An 18,282-nucleotide genomic window follows, 5' to 3' on the forward strand; every position below is an offset into this window, starting at 1 on the left:
CTTTCTACAGTATGTCTACACTTTTATGCTCAGGGCTCGACATTAAGGGCTGCCCGATGGCCCGGGGACATCTAGTATTTAGCTCGGGCAATGAAGCCTCACCTGCTGGTTGCCCGATCGGGCAATCTATTATGCCAGTATCATGCAGCTCGCGGATCCAGTAATGAGTGACCCGACAGTAAAACTAAACATATCTATAACTAGAGGTAGTTTGAGAGGTAATTAAAATAGCTACGTGTGATATTCTAACCTGAAGTGTGTGTTTTGTCCGCTCACCGCTGCATGTGATCATGCAGAGCTGCGTGTCGACTCATCAGCAGCAGCTGATCTCTCTCTCTCCCGTCAGATATGTCCATATCGATCAGATCCAGCTAATGATATAACTACCTGCTTATTAAAAGACACCTAAACAATAAATGTCGCTATGCAACCGGGTGAGGCCACAAAGTATAGCGCAGCATTATGCATTTGTTTACATGCCCACCAGAACCCCGAGGCATTACCAACAGATCAACGCACAATCAACCCAGACAGGACATTTCTTTCTCCACATTACGTGTTAGACATTAGAATTGACTATTCTTGTCTGTAACAGACTCTTCTTGTCTGTCACATAAGTGGCGCAACTGAAGCAGTATTGCGCCAAAGGGAAATTATTTTGACCGAAGAGATTTAGATTTGCCGGCTAACGGGAACTCCGACGTCACCATGTTGTGTGCTTTGCGGATGCGCTCGGCTCCTCTCGACTGCTGCTCTGGTCTGCTCGGTCAGCTTCCGGATGAGGAAGCATTCATTCGACCAACTTACAGTAGATAACATTACAAACATTTTTAACAGGGGCCATAATAGTGTAAATAATGTTTGTTTTGACAGTTATAACTGAATGTAATGTTTTCTACTTTTTTACATCTGGGAAGGCATTTGCCTTCATCAGATGGAAAGTGTCTTGACCAACAACTTAAGTATTTCTTATAGCTATGCAGGGCATGCAAACGAGCAAACAAGAGCAAACAAACAAGTGAAATGAAGAATACAATTGAAATTGTACAATATAATATTGTGGTGGTTCATCTTATAATTCAGTCTAGAGAATGCACCAGACAGCATCTACAGTAAGACCTGGAAAAATCTAAATGTTCTAGGGCGAGGCCCCCCAAACCCTTCGTGCCATTTCGTCCACGCGCATTTTTCAGGGCAATCTCTATTGGGCTCAGGGCCATCTGTAAATTTGCTTAGATGGCCCACAGGGCCATCTCCCAAAATCCTTAATGTCATGCACTGATGCTACTTTATTTCAGCACCAAGTAAAATATCTTTCTCATGAAACAGCACAACAGTAAAGCCAAACAAATGTTGAATGAGACAGCATCAAAAGATTGGCAAACAGCAAGTAAGAAAACTGTGGGACAGTATGTTCGGCAAAAACACTTGTTTACAGTCCCTTCATGCTTTTGAAGAGCAGTTTTGAAAGCAAGACAATGCTAAATTCCAAATACATGCTAGTATAAACAGCGGAACGGAAACTTAATTAAGAAAATGTAAACAGTGTTTGATCAATGTGGAGCAAACTTTGAGACTTGGTATGCGAGCTTGGAGTGTGTTACCATTTAATTATTTCCTAGACCAACCTCGTCTCATTGTTAAAAAACAGAGACTCTTTGTAAAAAAGAGTCTCTGAAAGTAGTCTTTTTTTTGTGCTAATGTACATGTTGGGGGGGTTATCATTGCTTTAACCATTAAGAAGTTGTGGAACAGGAGACCAATTGAATTGTTCTGCTTCTAAAGCTTTGTAAACAGTGAAGATTTAAACAATGTCTGCCATTTGATCGGGCAAAATATCCAACAGACCTTTTTTGGGCTTAGACTTTACCCTCTGATATTTGTGGATAGGCGCTCCGTTTTAATCCTGCCCCAATCTCTGATGGGTACGTTTATGTCAGTCTAAGGTTGATGTACCCCCATAAATAGCCAGGAAAAAAAATGTGGGAATGAAAAGTATATGCAGCTTTCTCAGAAACAGAAACACATTCCACGAAAACCAGGAACATATTAAATTCCAGACAACAGTACATCCAAATTCTCCTATCTCAGAGAAGGTGTTCATGCTTGAGCAAACTACAAAGGTAAGTGTTCGTTAAAGAGTTACACTTTGTATGGAAAGCAGGAACCAGTAAAAATACTTCAGTGTCAGATTTGCCATAAACACATCAGACCAAGTAGGAGATTACCCCGAACATCGTGTAACGGAATCTATTTCAGGTGAATCTCTAATGAAAAGTTAACTATAGGGCTGGCTATAGTTATAATATATACACATATTCCAGAACACTAGCTTCAGTATTGTACCAACACAATACTTTCTACTGAACATCTTGAGAAATTCATTTCTCACGTTCATCAAAATGATCCAAACTAAAACGTTTTTGAATGTTTACATTTTGGTCAAGATCATGAGGCTCAATAGAGAAAAGCATGTAGTGGATTTATGCAAACTAAACAGACAGTTCAGAGCATTCTTGTCCTTACCTGAACAAGATGAAGCCAATGGACTCGACAGCAGCCCTTCTGACGTCATCATTCACATCACTCACCTTCATTAAGAGAAGTAAAGAGGTCAAATTACCAAAGTGGAAACCTAGAGTCATCATATCTTGCAAATAACTTTAATGATTTAACTCCCTGATGTAATTTGAGGAACATGCTCCACTACCACACCCTCTATGAGCTTGTATTAAGCTGCCACCTACAGGATAACATTTTGTTCACAGCCCTCACCAATGTTGTACTGAAAGCACCATGATTAGCATACACAAACATTCACTATCATCATAGTGATGCAATGTTGGATCCTACAGTAAACTCAGGTAAACAGTAGACTGATGTGATATGTTAAAAACTGAAGCATATGGTTTAAGCAAAGACAAAATATTTCACTTATATAAAACTTATCGTGGATCTTTTAACAAGCGTAAATCACAGTTATTATTATTATTATACTATATTGTAAAAAAGGGACTTTGACTTCTTGAAAAGCAATATAAAAATATAATTTATTATTAAATGAATTGTATAATTATGCCAGGCAAAGATGTGCAGCCCTGGCTGTTGGCAGTGTTTCACTGACAGAACGACAAACCCGTACTCCTCTTTGAATAATGTGTTTTGGAGACGGCCAAACAAAAAAACACTTACAGCGACATGAAGCAGGCGTCGGATGGCCTTGTTGTTCCCGGAGCCGCAGTAGGCCATTCCCACTGAGTACATACCAGAGCGCCGCAGAATGGGGTCCTATCAGAGAGAGCAAGGAGAGCACGTTTTTTAAGCCCTTATAGAGAGGAAGCGCATCAGCTGTGACTTGACATACAACACTTAGATACAGGAAAATGTACAGAACTCAAAACATCATACATTTAAAAATTGCATAATTTATGAAAGGTTTATAGAGAGCAAGTACCTAGTAAACTACACAGATTTTGTTTGCATACACTCCCTTTCCTCTTTCTGGTATTAATAATGATTGTGTAATGCCATATTATTGTTGTTTGAATATAAAACAACTGACAGAAAAGAGTGATGTGACATGCTCAGCCTTACCTTGTCTCTGCAGAGGCTTTCAATGAGTGTATCAGCCTCCTCCATGCGTCCGTACATCACCATGGCGATTCCCACTGCCAGGCCACGCAGGATCTTCTCGTGCTGCGTCTCCTGAGCGTAGCCCACCATGTCCTCGATGGCCTGGGCTGACTTGGAGCCCAGCATGACCAGACCCAGAGCCAAGCCTGCCGCTTCACCTGAGAGGTTGCATGGCATTGTCAGCATGGCATGTTTTTTAAATCAATTGAAGTATATTAATTTACTATACAAAGTACTATTTAAATGTAATACACATCAGATACATTAACGTTCATAGTATGTTTCTAAATTTGTTAAGCCAAACGTCATTCTTTTAAAAAACATAATTGCATTTTTTTATTTCAGATTAAATGCTTGAAAATTCTATACACACCAGTAACAGCATCATCCTGGTAGAGGTTGGACTTGAGGAGGTCGTAAACATCCTGTCTGGCTGTTCCCAGCGCAGCCAAGCCAAGGCCAAGGGCGCCACCATGACGAACAATCTGTGAAAAACAAGAAGAAAAACATTTTACCAACTGACAGTGACTTCAACGATATTATTAGACTTAGTTCACAACAGCTGGTTCCCTTTACTTGAACAGTAATCAAGGTTCAAAGATACTTTATTTTGTCATCCTGAACTTCCTGACGGGCAGACCCCAGGCAGTGCGTCTGGGAAACTTCACATCCTCCACCCTGATCCTCAAAACCGGAGCCCCTCAAGGCTGCGTGCTCAGCCCTCTCCTCTACTCCCTGTTCACTTACAACTGCGTGGCCACACACAGCTCAAACACCATCGTGAAGTTTGCTGGGGACACAACCGTCATCGACCAGATCACAGACGGCGACGAGACGGCGTACAGAGAGGAGGTCGAAAACCTAACATCTTGGTGCCAGGATAACAACCTCCATCTCAACGTCAGCAAAACCAAGGAGCTGATTGTGGGTTACAGGAAGCAGCAGAGAGAGGGACACGCCCCCATCGCCATCAATGGGACTACGGTAGAGAGAGTCAGCAGCTTCAGGTTCCTCTGTGTCCACATCACTGAGGACCTGACATTGACTCTTCACACCACCACCATCAGCAAGAAAACTCGACAGCGGCTCTTCTTCCTCCGCAGGCTGAGGAGGTTCAACATGGACTCCAGGATACTCTGTAACTTCTACAGGTGCACCATAGAGAGTCTCCTGACCTTCTACAGGTGCACCATAGAGAGTATCCTGACCTTCTACAGGTGCACCATCGAGAACATCCTGACCTTCTACAGGTGCACCATAGAGAGTATCCTGACCTTCTACAGGTGCACCATAGAGAGTCTCCTGACCTTCTACAGGTGCACCATAGAGAGTATCCTGACCTTCTACAGGTGCACCATAGAGAGTCTCCTGACCTTCTACAGGTGCACCATAGAGAGTCTCCTGACCTTCTACAGGTGCACCATAGAGAGTATCCTGACCTTCTACAGGTGCACCATCGAGAACATCCTGACCTTCTACAGGTGCACCATAGAGAGTATTCTGACCTTCTACAGGTGCACCATCGAGAACATCCTGACCTTCTACAGGTGCACCATAGAGAGCATCCTGACCTGCTGCATCACGGCCTGGTACCGCAGCTACACCGCCCTCTATCGTAAGGCTTTACAGAGGGTGGTGAAAACAGCACAGAACATAACCAGGACGGAGCTGCCATCGCTGGAGGACCTTTACCCCCAGCGGCTCAGGAAGAAATCCCTCCAGATTATAAAAGACCTCCATCACCCCAGCCACAAACTGTTCAGTCTGCTGCCATCTGGCAGGCGTTACCGCAGCATCCGGACAAAAACCACCAGATTCAGAGACAGTTTCATCCCACAGACAATAAGACTGTTAAACACCTGAACTGTTGAAACAACATCCATAACATTCATCTGCTACTTAGTAGGGGTGTAACGGTACACGTACCGAAATTATTCGGTACGGGCCCTTGGGTTCGGTACACGTGTGTACCGAACGAATATAACGTTAAACGTAAAAAATTTAGAACGTGAGAAACTTCTTAGAAGTAATCTCAGGTGCTGCGTCGCAGCATTCAGAGTAATTTGCTCACATTGGGTTCAACGCATCATAGAGCGACCAAGTCATTTCATTGGAGGAGAGGCATACTATGAGAGCTGGTCACAGGGATGCGTTCAAATTTAGTCAGTAATTTGAGGAACTGTCGAAATGGCGAACGCAGATAAAGTTGAGCTCGAAAATCCTCCAGCATCATTGAAGTCTCCAGTTTGGGAACATTCTGGTCTCGCAGTTACGTACAAGGATGACGGACAAAGGCAGGTGGACCGAACAAAAGCTGTTTGTCGACATTTTTCAACTGAAATTGGTTACGCGGCTGGCAATACATCAAACGTGCACACTCATTTGAGAAGGCATCACCCGAACATGAATATCACCGGTACCAAAAGAAAAAAGACTGAAGTGCAAACCCAACTCCCGCTAGCATTTAAGCCTCCACCACTCGCAAAATGTTCAGACCGAGCCAAAGCTATTACAAACGCCAAATATCCTTATGTTGCCATGTTAGCAAAGCGCTACCTGGCTGTATCTGCCACCTCTGTCCCTAGAGAGGGTGTTCTCCACAGCAGGAGACATTGTTAGTGCCAGCAGATCTGCCATTTCAGCAAGTAATGTGGAAAAGTTAATTTTTCTTTAAAAAAACATGAAAATACAATGACAAGCAAGTCCTAATGTCAAACTGGCTGCTTGGGTAGTAATACAGTACAGTTCAAATACAGATTATTTCAGTTCATCGAAATGCTGCACCTTAATGTTTATTTTATTTTTTATTTATTTGAGTGAATATTCACAGTTTAATAATAATTAAAAACCCAAAACTAATAGTTTGTTTTGTGAGTACTAGTACAGTAAAGTTCAAATACAGATTATTTCAGTTCATCGAAATGCTGCACCTTAATGTTTATTTTATTATATTTCGTATTTATTTGAGTGAATACATTATTCACAGTTTAATAATAATAAAAAAATATATATATATATTTTATGATCATTTTTTCTGCTGTACCGAAAACGTACCAAACAGAACCGTGACCTAAAAACCGAGGTACGTACCGAACCGAAATGTTTGTGAACCGTTACACCCCTACTACTTAGTAATTATTTGTCCAATATATCATATTCCAATAACTTGCATATAGACTCTTATTGCACTATTTTGAACTATTTTTCTTTTTATATATTACTATTTACTTGCACTATATTTTTCTGTTTATCTGTGTTGTTATGTTGCACTGTTGGAGAAGCCTGGGACATTCTAGTTTATACTGAAAAATAACCTACAAAGTGAACAACAAAAAACTCACATCATTGCTGGCGTTCTTGAGCTGACTGAGCAGATAGTCGATGATGTCTCCGCCATGGTTGGCATGAATGAGTCCCAGAGCGTACAAGCCTCCTCCTTCCTGATAGGCTGAGCCAGGGGAAGTGTCTTTGGGCAAGTAGGTGGCCATTAACTGGAGAGCCTCCTTCTCGTGACCCTGAAAAACACAGAAGGTTATGTTTAAAATTAAATATGGAATACAAATATTTCCTTGCTTTATATTATAATCATAGGGACATACCTTGTGGATGACACCCAGACTTGCTGTGGCTGTGAACTTGGCCCAGTTGGTCGCCCTCGCAAGCCATTCCAAGTTTTCTCTACAAGGTCAAACAAAACATTTAATCAAATGTTGCTTAGGGTAAATAGGTTTTTCCACGTCGTTGTGTAATCTACGAAATATACAATTATATGCTGCCAACCAAATTACCTGAGGAACTGGTCACTTGTGGTTCCCGTGTGCATGAAAGAGTTGGCTATTACTGTGGCTGTGTGGCACACCGAATTTCGGACCGCATCCTAGAGTGACGGAGAAAACAAGAATTAAAGCCAACTAAAGCTGAAGTTCATCTGATCATGTAAACAATAGTATAATCATTTGTCTTCCGTGAACCATTTATCTTGTTGTTAGCTACATTACCTTTGTGTTTTTGAGGATCATTAGATCTGTGTTGTTATTTCGGATGAGGAACTGCAAGTGAAGCTCAATGGCCATCTCCCCACTAAGGATTTTGATCATCTTGGCGTTTTGGTCTTTGGGATCATCTTTCTACAAAAACAAATGAAGCAATATAATGATCTGTCAACTCATTCAAAGTTTTACATGGAATACAGTTGCTCAATTCAGATACAAAAAAATTACAAGGACACGGTATGAAAAAACTGCTGCAGTACAAAACGATCTAAAAACGACCTTACCGTTTCTACCGGCTTTCCAGCAGGTGAGCTGCCTGCCTTGTCATCTGTCTCCATTGCATCACTGTAAAAAACAAAACACATTTTTTGTGGCTAATTTAACCCAAATAAGTCTAGTTTACAGTTTCAGTTAATTGCCTATCAGATCCCATATATGAACTGTAATTGGCCTAGCTTCAGCCTAGGTGTATGTGTGTGTTTTATTCTCCTGCCCACCTGTCTTTGTCTGGTGTGGGCACAGTGCCTGTGTTTGTGGAGCCAGGGACTGCGGGGATAGGGGTTCCGACTGTGCGCAGGTTCTGGATGACGGAGGAGAGGAACTGCTGGCTGGCGCTCTCATAGAGGTCGAAGCAGATCTGATAGGCCATCAGCAGGTTGTCCTCCTTCACTAGTTTCTCCAGGATGTCACTCACAGCCTGAGGGTCATCCAGGAATATCAGGCACTAGAGAGGGGAAGAGAACAAATTATTAGAGATGGATTTTAAGGTTCTGACAGTTTATGGAATGACAACTTATTGATAATTGCAAATTCTAAAACCACAATGAAACTGTATCCTAAAAGTATCCTTTCCAATGAAGGTTTGTGATCAGGATTTTTATCAGAAATCTTAAACTAAATAATGACGGAACATAACTTATTGGAAACTATCTGTCTAATCAAGAACTTACTGTATATATCTGTTACACTAAGGAGTTATTCAGGGAGATGATGCATAACGTTTTTTAGGATCTGATTGTTACCTGACAGACATTGATGAAATCAGGCTTCTCCAAGTTCATGTAGAGCTTGACCAGCACCCGCAGCACCTCGTTACGGAACTTCTTGTTCTGCATCAGGGACATGCACACCTTCAGGCTGTAGGCGAGGAGACCACTCACATCAGTCTGCATGAGAGGAGAGAAAAAAGTAACAATTAATAACTTGTTTCATGAGAAGAAATACATTATTCTGTACGTAAGTCATTTAGAAAAAAATGTGTGAGAACTATGATGTAAAAAAAAAAATTGTGAATCCTGTCATTTCTGTATTTTGGGGTATTATCAAGGTATGCTAGACTTTTGGTTATTACTAAATCTAACAGTTGATATTTCAAACTAGCAGTAAAAGCAATAACTGACCGATTCCAAGATGGTCTTTTCAAACATGTCAAGCCGTCTGGTCTCCAGGGCGATGCCAATGGCCTGCTTGTACTTGTGATCGTCTAGGCAACGCAGGAACATCTTGTTGACAATGCCCTCAAGGCGGGGGTCGATGCTTTTCTTCTCCTCCTCCTCTGGCATCTCAGCATTCTCCACCCGCAGCTTGGTGTAGTGGTCGATGCATTTGGCTAGTAGCAAACACAAAAAAAAGGATGAAAAGAGGGGACCAGTTTTCTACTGAACTCATCGGCGTAGTTCAGATCGAAATGTTATTCCCACCGTAATTCAATGGCTTTTAGCCTAAGAAAGCACTGGTTGATATATAAGTTGAATGAGGTGAGGTACTTTTGATTAAACACTTACCAATGATGGTCTCCACATATTCTGAATCATCAGTCACATTGAAGAGATCTCCAGCACCGAGAGCGTAGTTCAGAGATTCCTCAAAGGCTCCGAGGTGGTAGAAAACCTTAGAGGCCACCAGAGCAGCAAACGCTCTGCTGCGAAACGTCTCATCTTCATACAGGACCTCGCTGTTTACATAGAGCACAAAAGCAAAAATGTGATGAAGAAAAAGTTGACCTCAAAGGCATCTTGATGCTTAACTACTGAATGTAAATGTTTGCATCTAAATGAAATTGTTCCGTCCAACAGAGCAATTGTGAGTAGCAGAAATGAGAAAGGTTGCAGATATGTGCTTTATGAAACTGTTCTACTCAATTATACACACTGGAAGAATATTCTGCATGCGACCTGCGATTATGGGGCACATTGCACTGCTATATTTTGTCTTTGTCTTTACATCGAGTGTGTCAATACTTAAAGTAAGTGCTGTCTAATGTACATGTTTTATGTCATATAAAGCAGTCGCGCTCTTATAGTCTAGCATAGTACTTACATTTTATCTACGGATCCAGAAATCTCTGCCCAGAAGTCATTTACAATGGCATTGAGCTTCTGCAGTGCAAACTCCTGCAAATAAAAACAGACAGATATGATGAATATACATTATAAACAAAACATAACTATGTTGTTTACTTTTGTGAAACTGCAATATTGTTCTTATGAGCATAGTTTCAAAGTGTTACATAGTTTGGGCCCATGAAGAATAGCATGAGGTTGACGGAAAAATTATATTTTTGCAAACTAACGCAGCAAAAACAACCATGCAAAAATAACTGGGTCATAGGGTAATCTAAAGCTGTTTTGCACAACTACACTGAACTACATTTTTATGTGAAAAACAAGTGAAGCATTTCAAAAAGCTGACTGAAAAATGAATATAAAATGTGAGGCTTGCATGGTCAAGCAGACAGAAGATGCTTGACATATGATATAACATCACGCCTGTATGGAAGTTGATACAATTAAATGACATCTTATGTCCTGTAAAAGAGTTCTTACCTTGAGCTGAGGCTCCTCCTCATCAAGGAGTGATATAATTCCAGCTTTAAAAAAAGAGAGAAACAAAATTGGTTGCTTGTTACTTTAGAGTTCATATTCTTTCACTTTTGAAATATATACAATATATGTAGGCAGTAAAACAAAAAGCTTTAAATAAAACATATAACACCTAAATGACAGACAAAGTATTTGCCCATAATTGTCAGACATTAGTTCACACAGGTACGCGTTGAAAAGGCATTATCAAAAATACTGGTAGTAGCACATATTAAAATGTTATGTTAGGATATTTTATATCAACAGCTTATAAAGTCAAATGCAAAAAACAAACAGAACTGAAAAGAAAAGGGTCGATGCTGAAATCGGAGTCCGTTTTGCACAATTACACTTTAATGTAAAATAAATTGAGGGTGTTATTATTTAAGTGGTTATTTGAGCATTATTTCAGTGTTTATTTGAGGATTCCAAGATACATAAAAACACTTCCGTACATGTATACAAATGAACTTGATCACCTTGTTTTCGAAGCTAAAGAGCCAACATGCTAGTGCAGTTATGACTTGTCATTAGCATTGACGTTTCATCAACCAAGTACACCTTCCTATATTTAAAACAGCCGTGCAGCGATTACAATATACTCAAAGTTATACCACAGACACATTACTAAGGGTTCTTGCCTCCTGAAAATATATTTTGCTGGATATATTTGCCTTTACCGGTCAACGGCTGACTGAGAAATGCTACATTAGCTGTGTGACTCAGCTAAATCAATGGCAGCTAGCTCAAGATGCGGCTAGCAAAATAAAAACACTCTCTACCACGACCTACCTGCGGATGTTATCATGTTGGCTCTTTATTCCCTCCTCAGCCCCACGATCCTGTATCGACGGTGGAATTCCGTGCGATTTTTAAGAGGAGATAAAGAGAAGAAACGATTTGTAGTATGTTGAAATGCACTTCAGTGGGAACAAACGCAAGCGCTGCTACCTTCTTTTTGTCTAAAGCCGCAAGTCCCTTCCTAGAGGACCTCAGGATTGGCTGTCCTCTTTTACGCCTGATTAAAAAAAAAATACACATTATAATCCATTGTGTCTTCGTAGGCCGGTTTGATTTATAGTACTCTATGTTAGTAACTTAAAGATATGATAGTATTTTAAAAGTGTCCAAAACATTAAGAAGCTATTATGCAACACAGTTATTCAACGGATACCATTTATGGACAGGCTTTTCTAAAGGTGGCCAATCGTGAATCAGTTGTTTTGCCATAACTGATAATAATTTGCCATCACGAACAAATATCACATTTATTCATGTTAATAGAAAAACAAGATACCCTGACCACTTGGTTTAAAAATTAATAATACCAAAAATCTGCTAACATTAGCTGACACACACTGATAAAAACACAGGATATGACACAATGTATTCTTGTATTATAAAAAACAAAAACATGTTTTGGTTTATAATGGTTTTCTGTACGTAATTTTAAATGTCTCCGGATCGGATGTAAATGGAGTATATTTATATATTTTAAAATATATGATTTAACTTTTCATTAATTTATGTAAACTATCATTTATTGTCTTGCTATGTAACCTATTTTTTTCTATTGAGGAATGCTAAATCATATTTATATTGCACATGTCCGAAAGCACATTTTTCCCATGCCATGTCAAGAATATTTTGGATGGATTTATCCCTTATGATAAATGACATTCCAACTTGTATACATGACATTTCTCTGTTTTATGTGTATAATCCAAATATGTGATAATTATTATTTGTAAATAATAAAGTTGAAAACTGTGCATGGGCAAAATAAAGTTAATGGAAATCAAGGGTTGGGGGCTTTAATATCAGTAATATTACTAAATATAGAACAGTACAGTTTATTCTCAGTTGCCAACAGAAACCCTTAATATCCTTTTAGTCTGAACGAATAGCCAATGAATGTCACAATGACACAAAATTAAATCAGTTTATTTACATACTTATTTGAATGTAAAGACCAGTAGCCTACATAAATACATAGTGAGTGAAAAGCAGTTACATCCAGACGCAGATAATTCTATTGCGAAAAGCAATAATCTAAGGCACACATTTCTAATGAATGAATGTAAAACATAAGAACAGATTCACAACTGTAACTGTGGTCGGATTAACCTGCTGGTTAATCGTCCCAGTTAAAAAAAAAAGAAGACCCATCAACAAAGGCCCTATTTATGTCTGTTGTGCTTTGTTAATGTGTATTCCAGATGACACAAAAACATGGGCCTTTTAAGAGCATTAGAGTTGTGGGATCAGTTGGCAATCAAGCCCTACTTGACTATACATCATGTTAAAAGAGTACTGTTAATGTAACTTAGCCATATTGCAGTTTAAATGTTTTAAAATAACAGACAAATCTCTATTTAGGCCTCAAAATGTTTAGTTAAATTATGTGAAAGTTAATACCATTGTGCATCAGGTGTACATCTGCTAAATTACAACAGATTGGACTATTTACCAACATTTGATTAGATGCGATGTGAATATTAAACACTATGAAGAAACGGTGTTACATGTAAAAGGGCTCTCTAACCAGATGAAGCTAACTGGTTCTTGAAAGTTAAGACAGAATGATTGTCTGCAGTGATAGGCCGGCAGCTGCAGGTCACGTGTCATGACATCAGCTGTCTCCTCCATCCACTTGAGGTCCAGCCGACAGGGAAATGGTTTTCAGAGGGATACCCTCCTCTTTACTTCCGGTGTGATCTAAAAACAATGCAAACATTGTTACTAATGTGAAATTAAAATGATACAATTTAGCTGCAGCGGGACAGGTTGCCTGTCAGGGTTAACAAACTCTTGTGTGTATGATCAATCTAATGGCTGATGCATTCAATGAGTCAATCCGTTTTCTTTTAACATGCCTTATCTGTTGTGTCCTGTCAGAGATTTCCTGAATTTCTAAAATCAACCTTTTTATTTTTTTTCAGTTGCACTTTACCACTTAAAGATGGACAGACAGTGGAGTAAGATCCAGAACATTATATTTTGTGGTTAGACTTATTCTGACAGGCCAACTGGTTAGATCTGCTTCTTCTATTACATCTGTCTTGTTTATCATCACTTCATGAAATCTGAGATAAAAACAAGCCCATTAAAGTGAATGTGCTAATGTCATTGCCAACGAGTTGGCCTTGTGATAGACTGCTACCATGCCTTTTGCCCATTTTGTGCCATCTGGGTTAGGCTCCAGTTTCCTGGCAACCCTGAAAAGGACTAAGGTGGTTTAAAGAATACATGAAGAAAGAGTTGAAAAATCCTTAGGAAATAAAATGTCTGTATAGTTTGGTTAAAACTGGACTTTGGGACGATGCTGCTACCTCTTTGCCTGCCGTTTGAAGAGTTGTTGGCCTGGCCTCTCCTATGATCCCAGGAAAAACATTGGAATGGCCAGAGAAGCGGGTTCCCTCTATCCCTGGTATTATCTGAAAGGCAATAATAAGCGTTTAACAAATTGGCAGCTTATCTAAGGGCCTGATTGTTTCATGAATGTTCCCATTGTTCCACGGCCTTTGTAGCCATGCCTGGGAAGAAACATTTGTGCATAAATATGTGGTCTTGTGAATGTTGTGGATTGACCTACATTGTGGAGTGCACTAACAAAAATCACTGCAGTGTTTGCCAGATTTTCCCGCAGGAACTTCCACTGTGTAATGCTCATGAGTTTCCAATGATCTTAGGTTAAACTTTAAGGTACCCATATCACTATAAAATATTATTTTAGTTACTTCTATGGTTCTCTTAATTAACTGATTTACTTGTCAAATACATTACTATGTCTCAGTCCTGTATGAGTGGCAGGTTTGTGTGGTATCTGTACAATAGGCTAACCCTTCAAAGTGTTTTTAAAGGTGTCAAGTATACAATGTTGTGGTTATTCTTCATTTTGGCAATTGTATGCTTCATCAAAGTGGCATTATGCCCTGGTCAAACAGATCACGGTTCAAACTTCATGTTGACAAATCTCTGCTGACGTGTAATCGTGTCTGGGCAAACGACAAAAACAGATGTACATAATACTATACACTTAAATAATAATGTACTATGTGATTGATAGCTTCAAAGCTATAAATAATGTATGTTATTACACCTGCTGTTTGGGATGAGTGTATGACTTTGCAGGCGTTTTTCTTGATGCTGAGGATTCTGTCCTCTGTTTTAGGGATAAAACAGCCGACCCATATTGTTTCTGGAGACTGTTTGTGGAACACAGAGCGGATCAGACTCTCCAGGAGTTGCGCACACTGATGCGTTTCGGCGCTCTCCTCTCCGGTGCCTATTAATCCAATCAGAGCTGGTCTGGCGATTCTGGCACGTCTCGTGCGTGCCTTTACGTCCTTCAGTGTCTCTTTTAAGTACAATTCGTTTGAACTTTTGCTTAAAAACGTCTGTCTGAAGACGAATATGATGACAGGAGAGTCTATAGTTCGCTTTCGGCTGTAAATGTTTGCTCTCCTCGTTGCTGTTCTCATAGGGGTGCCATTGCGCGTAGGATTTCCTTTCTCCACGTCCTCAACCACCGGACAGGCTCCCAAATCCAAATCCGTAGGCCTTGCTTTTAGTGGTATTTCATGGCTTTTAGTCTCGGTTTTTTCGCAAACAGGGTATATACTTGCAGTATCGCCGTGCATGCCCGAAGGAGAGTTTTTGAACTCCCCGTTGCTGTAGTGAAACATGTCATTGATAAACTCCTGCAATATTCCAGAGTCACCCCCGTCCACATCTTTACTTTTACCGGCATCACTGACCAAATAAATCCTCTCTTTACCTCCGATCAAAGCTATAGTTTTCCTAAACTCCCTCTCCTCCACGGGCAGCGTCGTGTCCTCCAGGAAATCTGCCATTCCAGCGGAATTACGTCGGCGCGAATCCGTTTTATTTACAGCGAGCCGTCAGGCCAGTCACTGCCGCCTCACAAACGCGCACACGGTCAACAGGAACACTACGAAGGAGCGTGGTATAGAGACTCAGCGTTGATTCCTATTGGCTGATCAGTTTGGTGGGCGGGACCAACTGCCATGTTTGCCACCCACACATGCTTGTTTCGAGATAATGAAGGTACACTTTTATAGATAACTTATCAGTTATTTTAAATTAAACAATACCATAGAAGCGGTTTTTATGTATTCATTTTATTGTATCTATTATCTTGTAACTTATTTTCAACTGCATGCAGTGAGGAGGGCAAAGAAAGAAATGTATTGTACAGTAATGCACCTTTTTTTAAATGCGCAAATGACAGTACACACTTGACTTAACTTGAGGATATAACAAAAGTAACATGGGATTCAAGAACAAATATGCAAATCAATTTTTCATACATAATACAAGTGATTGTGGGAACAGAGGGGGTGGACTGTGGGTGATGCAATCATGGTGCGAAGGTCACTCTCTTTATTCCCACTATTCTCATTGAAAATAGTCCTGCCTTCTCTCCAATGTTGTAGATTCCTGGCTTCTCAAAAAAAAGAAGAAACAAAGAGAGGGCGGCCGTAAGCAACACCTTTAACACAATAGTTTATTGTCTAACCTGCTTTTTTCTACTCAATTGTTAAAATGGTTTTCAGCAATGCCTGACTTCTTAACACCAGAAAGGCCTCTCACCCTCAAAATCTCCCACATCAGCAGTTTGTTGAGTTCTCCAGACACTAATCCTTTAATCCACACATGCCTGTTCTTTAATTATAAGGTGCTGTTAGCCAAAAGGCCACTCTATGTGAAGCTCATGAATGGAAATGTATTCACTTCTAAAATAAAATGACTTCAACTGCTGTCCGGATTGGGTCATTGTTTATTGATTAATACATGTTACACCTGAATGTCTGATCAAAGACAACGCAGTGGTTTTGGTATCTGGCCTTCAGACTGGCTGAACTTTGATCAGTTTGGCGTTTTGTTTGTTGTGCAATTGTTTTATCATGCAAGTCCAACTAACTGACAAAATAACTGCTTCTTTGGGTGTCTAACACGTCGTTTATGTAAAATAAAAACATTGTTTTTTTACCGTAAAGGAAATCTGTAGCAGCTCTCACTGAAATCATAATTTGTGTTTTAACCATTTGAAGCAGACACTTAATCTCTATGGCTCCACAGAGTTGTACTGTATGTGTTTTAGATAACCTACTGACCTCTTTGTTCATGGAAAGGAGGAGCTGAGGGTTGAGAAGCTCCCCTGGACCAGTGAGAGAGACACGGAGACCTAAACAAACTGCAAACAAAATTAATTTCTCAAATGAATTGTATTATAATAACATTTAAACAAGCCTTCGAACCATTATCACACCATATCATTTATTTTCCTTTAAGAATAACTTCCTTCTGAATTATTTCTCCTTTTTGGCTACAGTTTCTATATTTAAAGTGTCTGTATACCTGTTCAACAACATTCTCTCTGATTGTTTTTTTTTCAATGGACCCGCAACGTTTTTTCCTACGTGTTGTAACATTGTAAACACAGTATGAAGATCGGTCTGTTAATTATAGGCTTTCACACAGGCAAAATAACTTTAGAGGAAAAAACGAATACTTAAAGTAACATTACAAATAATCAGACTTTGAAAAGTAGAAGACAAGGTGAAATATATTATTTTGCTGCCATCTTGTGGTTGAAAATGTTGCCAGGATCTGTCCCCACCACCAGAGGTAATACAGCAGTTCACAATAGTGCAGTGTTTTGAACTAATCATTTAGTTTCACTAACAATTGCAGCTGGTCAAATATTTAATCATCACTAGTGCTCATATACAGATACTGCCTCTCAATTTACTAAACATTTTATATTAGCTAAAGAAATATAAACACTAGTGTAACGTTTTTGCTTTTTAAATGATGAACAATGCTGATGACGTTGCTCAGTTATCATCTAAAAATAGCACTATCCATCTTCAGTTCACACATAACATTTTCTTATCTCATCATGCTGTTATGAGTCGAGTGAGGAGGTTTGGTAAAATCTCACAACCTGTGATTTTCTTGTCAGACATCAGATGTCTGAGAGAAGAAAGATGAGTGGCAGTCAGAAAGTTGAGAGGCAAAGCAGAGTCTTCAGTGTCAGCCGAGGAAGAGCTTCTCCTTCTTCTGACATTATTTTCTGTCATGTCGGTGTCATTTGGAGTCAGCATTGGAACGACTGTGGATATATTACCATAAAGACAGGACATTGAGCCTAATTATCACATTCAGAGTTTAATAGTTAGTTTAAAATGAATAATATGTGTGCTGGTGGAATCAGTAAAGAAAGATAACCTGTAGTGAAGAAATGCTGAGGGAGCAATTGATCTGCTGATGACCTGGTGGGTGCTGTTCTCCTTGGCCCAGATTCCCCCAAAGAACCTATATGTTTGGAGTTTAAAAAGCCTGTAGTCTCGCTAATCCTATACTTGTACTAATATTCATTGTAAACTGTCATGCATTAAACAAAAGAGATTTGAAAAGCTTCACACAGATAGGAAGAATATAGCATTGAAGGTACTTAATTTTGTTGTTATGGCTAGCAGTTTTCTTAAAGGAAAAAAAGCCTGCATGCCCTATATGATAAACACACACATTCGGATGATATGATATTTTCCCAGTCTCTGCAGTCAAGAAATTGTAGTGCCATAAAAATGACGTTCTCATATTTTCTTCCCATTTGTGTGCTTCCATTTCTTTTCTGTGATTTCTGTTTTAAGAACAACTTTCCTACAGTCAACACATGTCATTTGTTCCATATGATTCAAAGCTGGGTTTGAACATATAGCTAAGTGGTTGGCAGTTATTAGGGGGTATTGATAACTGTCCCTTTT

At 39.6% G+C, this 18,282-nt stretch overlaps 2 protein-coding genes and 1 long non-coding RNA gene across 3 annotated transcripts in view; all 3 read right to left on the minus strand.

Moving 5' to 3' along the window:
• Positions 1-11,465, minus strand: part of psmd1 (proteasome 26S subunit, non-ATPase 1) — a 38,422-nt gene extending 26,957 nt beyond the window's left edge. The window contains exons 1-16 of the mRNA XM_079665773.1: positions 11,279-11,465; positions 10,451-10,494; positions 9,945-10,018; positions 9,410-9,579; positions 9,026-9,234; positions 8,648-8,791; positions 8,123-8,349; positions 7,910-7,970; positions 7,632-7,760; positions 7,422-7,510; positions 7,233-7,311; positions 6,975-7,148; positions 4,007-4,118; positions 3,595-3,791; positions 3,193-3,288; positions 2,527-2,591 (exon numbers count right to left, since the gene is read on the minus strand). Coding sequence (XP_079521899.1) covers positions 2,527-2,591; positions 3,193-3,288; positions 3,595-3,791; positions 4,007-4,118; positions 6,975-7,148; positions 7,233-7,311; positions 7,422-7,510; positions 7,632-7,760; positions 7,910-7,970; positions 8,123-8,349; positions 8,648-8,791; positions 9,026-9,234; positions 9,410-9,579; positions 9,945-10,018; positions 10,451-10,494; positions 11,279-11,294 — 1,886 coding nt within the window. The 5' untranslated portion in view covers positions 11,295-11,465. The remainder of the gene's footprint in view (positions 1-2,526; positions 2,592-3,192; positions 3,289-3,594; positions 3,792-4,006; positions 4,119-6,974; positions 7,149-7,232; positions 7,312-7,421; positions 7,511-7,631; positions 7,761-7,909; positions 7,971-8,122; positions 8,350-8,647; positions 8,792-9,025; positions 9,235-9,409; positions 9,580-9,944; positions 10,019-10,450; positions 10,495-11,278) is intronic.
• Positions 11,466-12,414: 949 nt separating this feature from the next.
• LOC307018012 (uncharacterized protein C2orf72 homolog) lies at positions 12,415-15,433 on the minus strand. Its single transcript, XM_079648039.1, has 3 exons — positions 14,589-15,433; positions 13,819-13,923; positions 12,415-13,204 (listed from the first exon to the last, which is right to left on the minus strand). The coding sequence occupies exons 1-3, from the start codon at positions 15,340-15,342 to the stop codon at positions 13,119-13,121; spliced, it is 945 nt and encodes a 314-aa protein (XP_079504165.1). The 5' UTR covers positions 15,343-15,433; the 3' UTR covers positions 12,415-13,118.
• Positions 15,434-15,787: 354 nt separating this feature from the next.
• Positions 15,788-17,972, minus strand: LOC307017932. Its single transcript, XR_013802299.1, has 4 exons — positions 17,744-17,972; positions 17,460-17,627; positions 16,627-16,706; positions 15,788-15,953 (listed from the first exon to the last, which is right to left on the minus strand). It is a non-coding gene; the product is annotated as an uncharacterized lncRNA (long non-coding RNA).
• Positions 17,973-18,282: the final 310 nt, after the last annotated feature.

Source organism: Notothenia rossii (genome assembly GCF_949606895.1).
Source record: "Notothenia rossii genome assembly, chromosome: 1".
Lineage (NCBI taxonomy): Eukaryota > Metazoa > Chordata > Actinopteri > Perciformes > Nototheniidae > Notothenia > Notothenia rossii.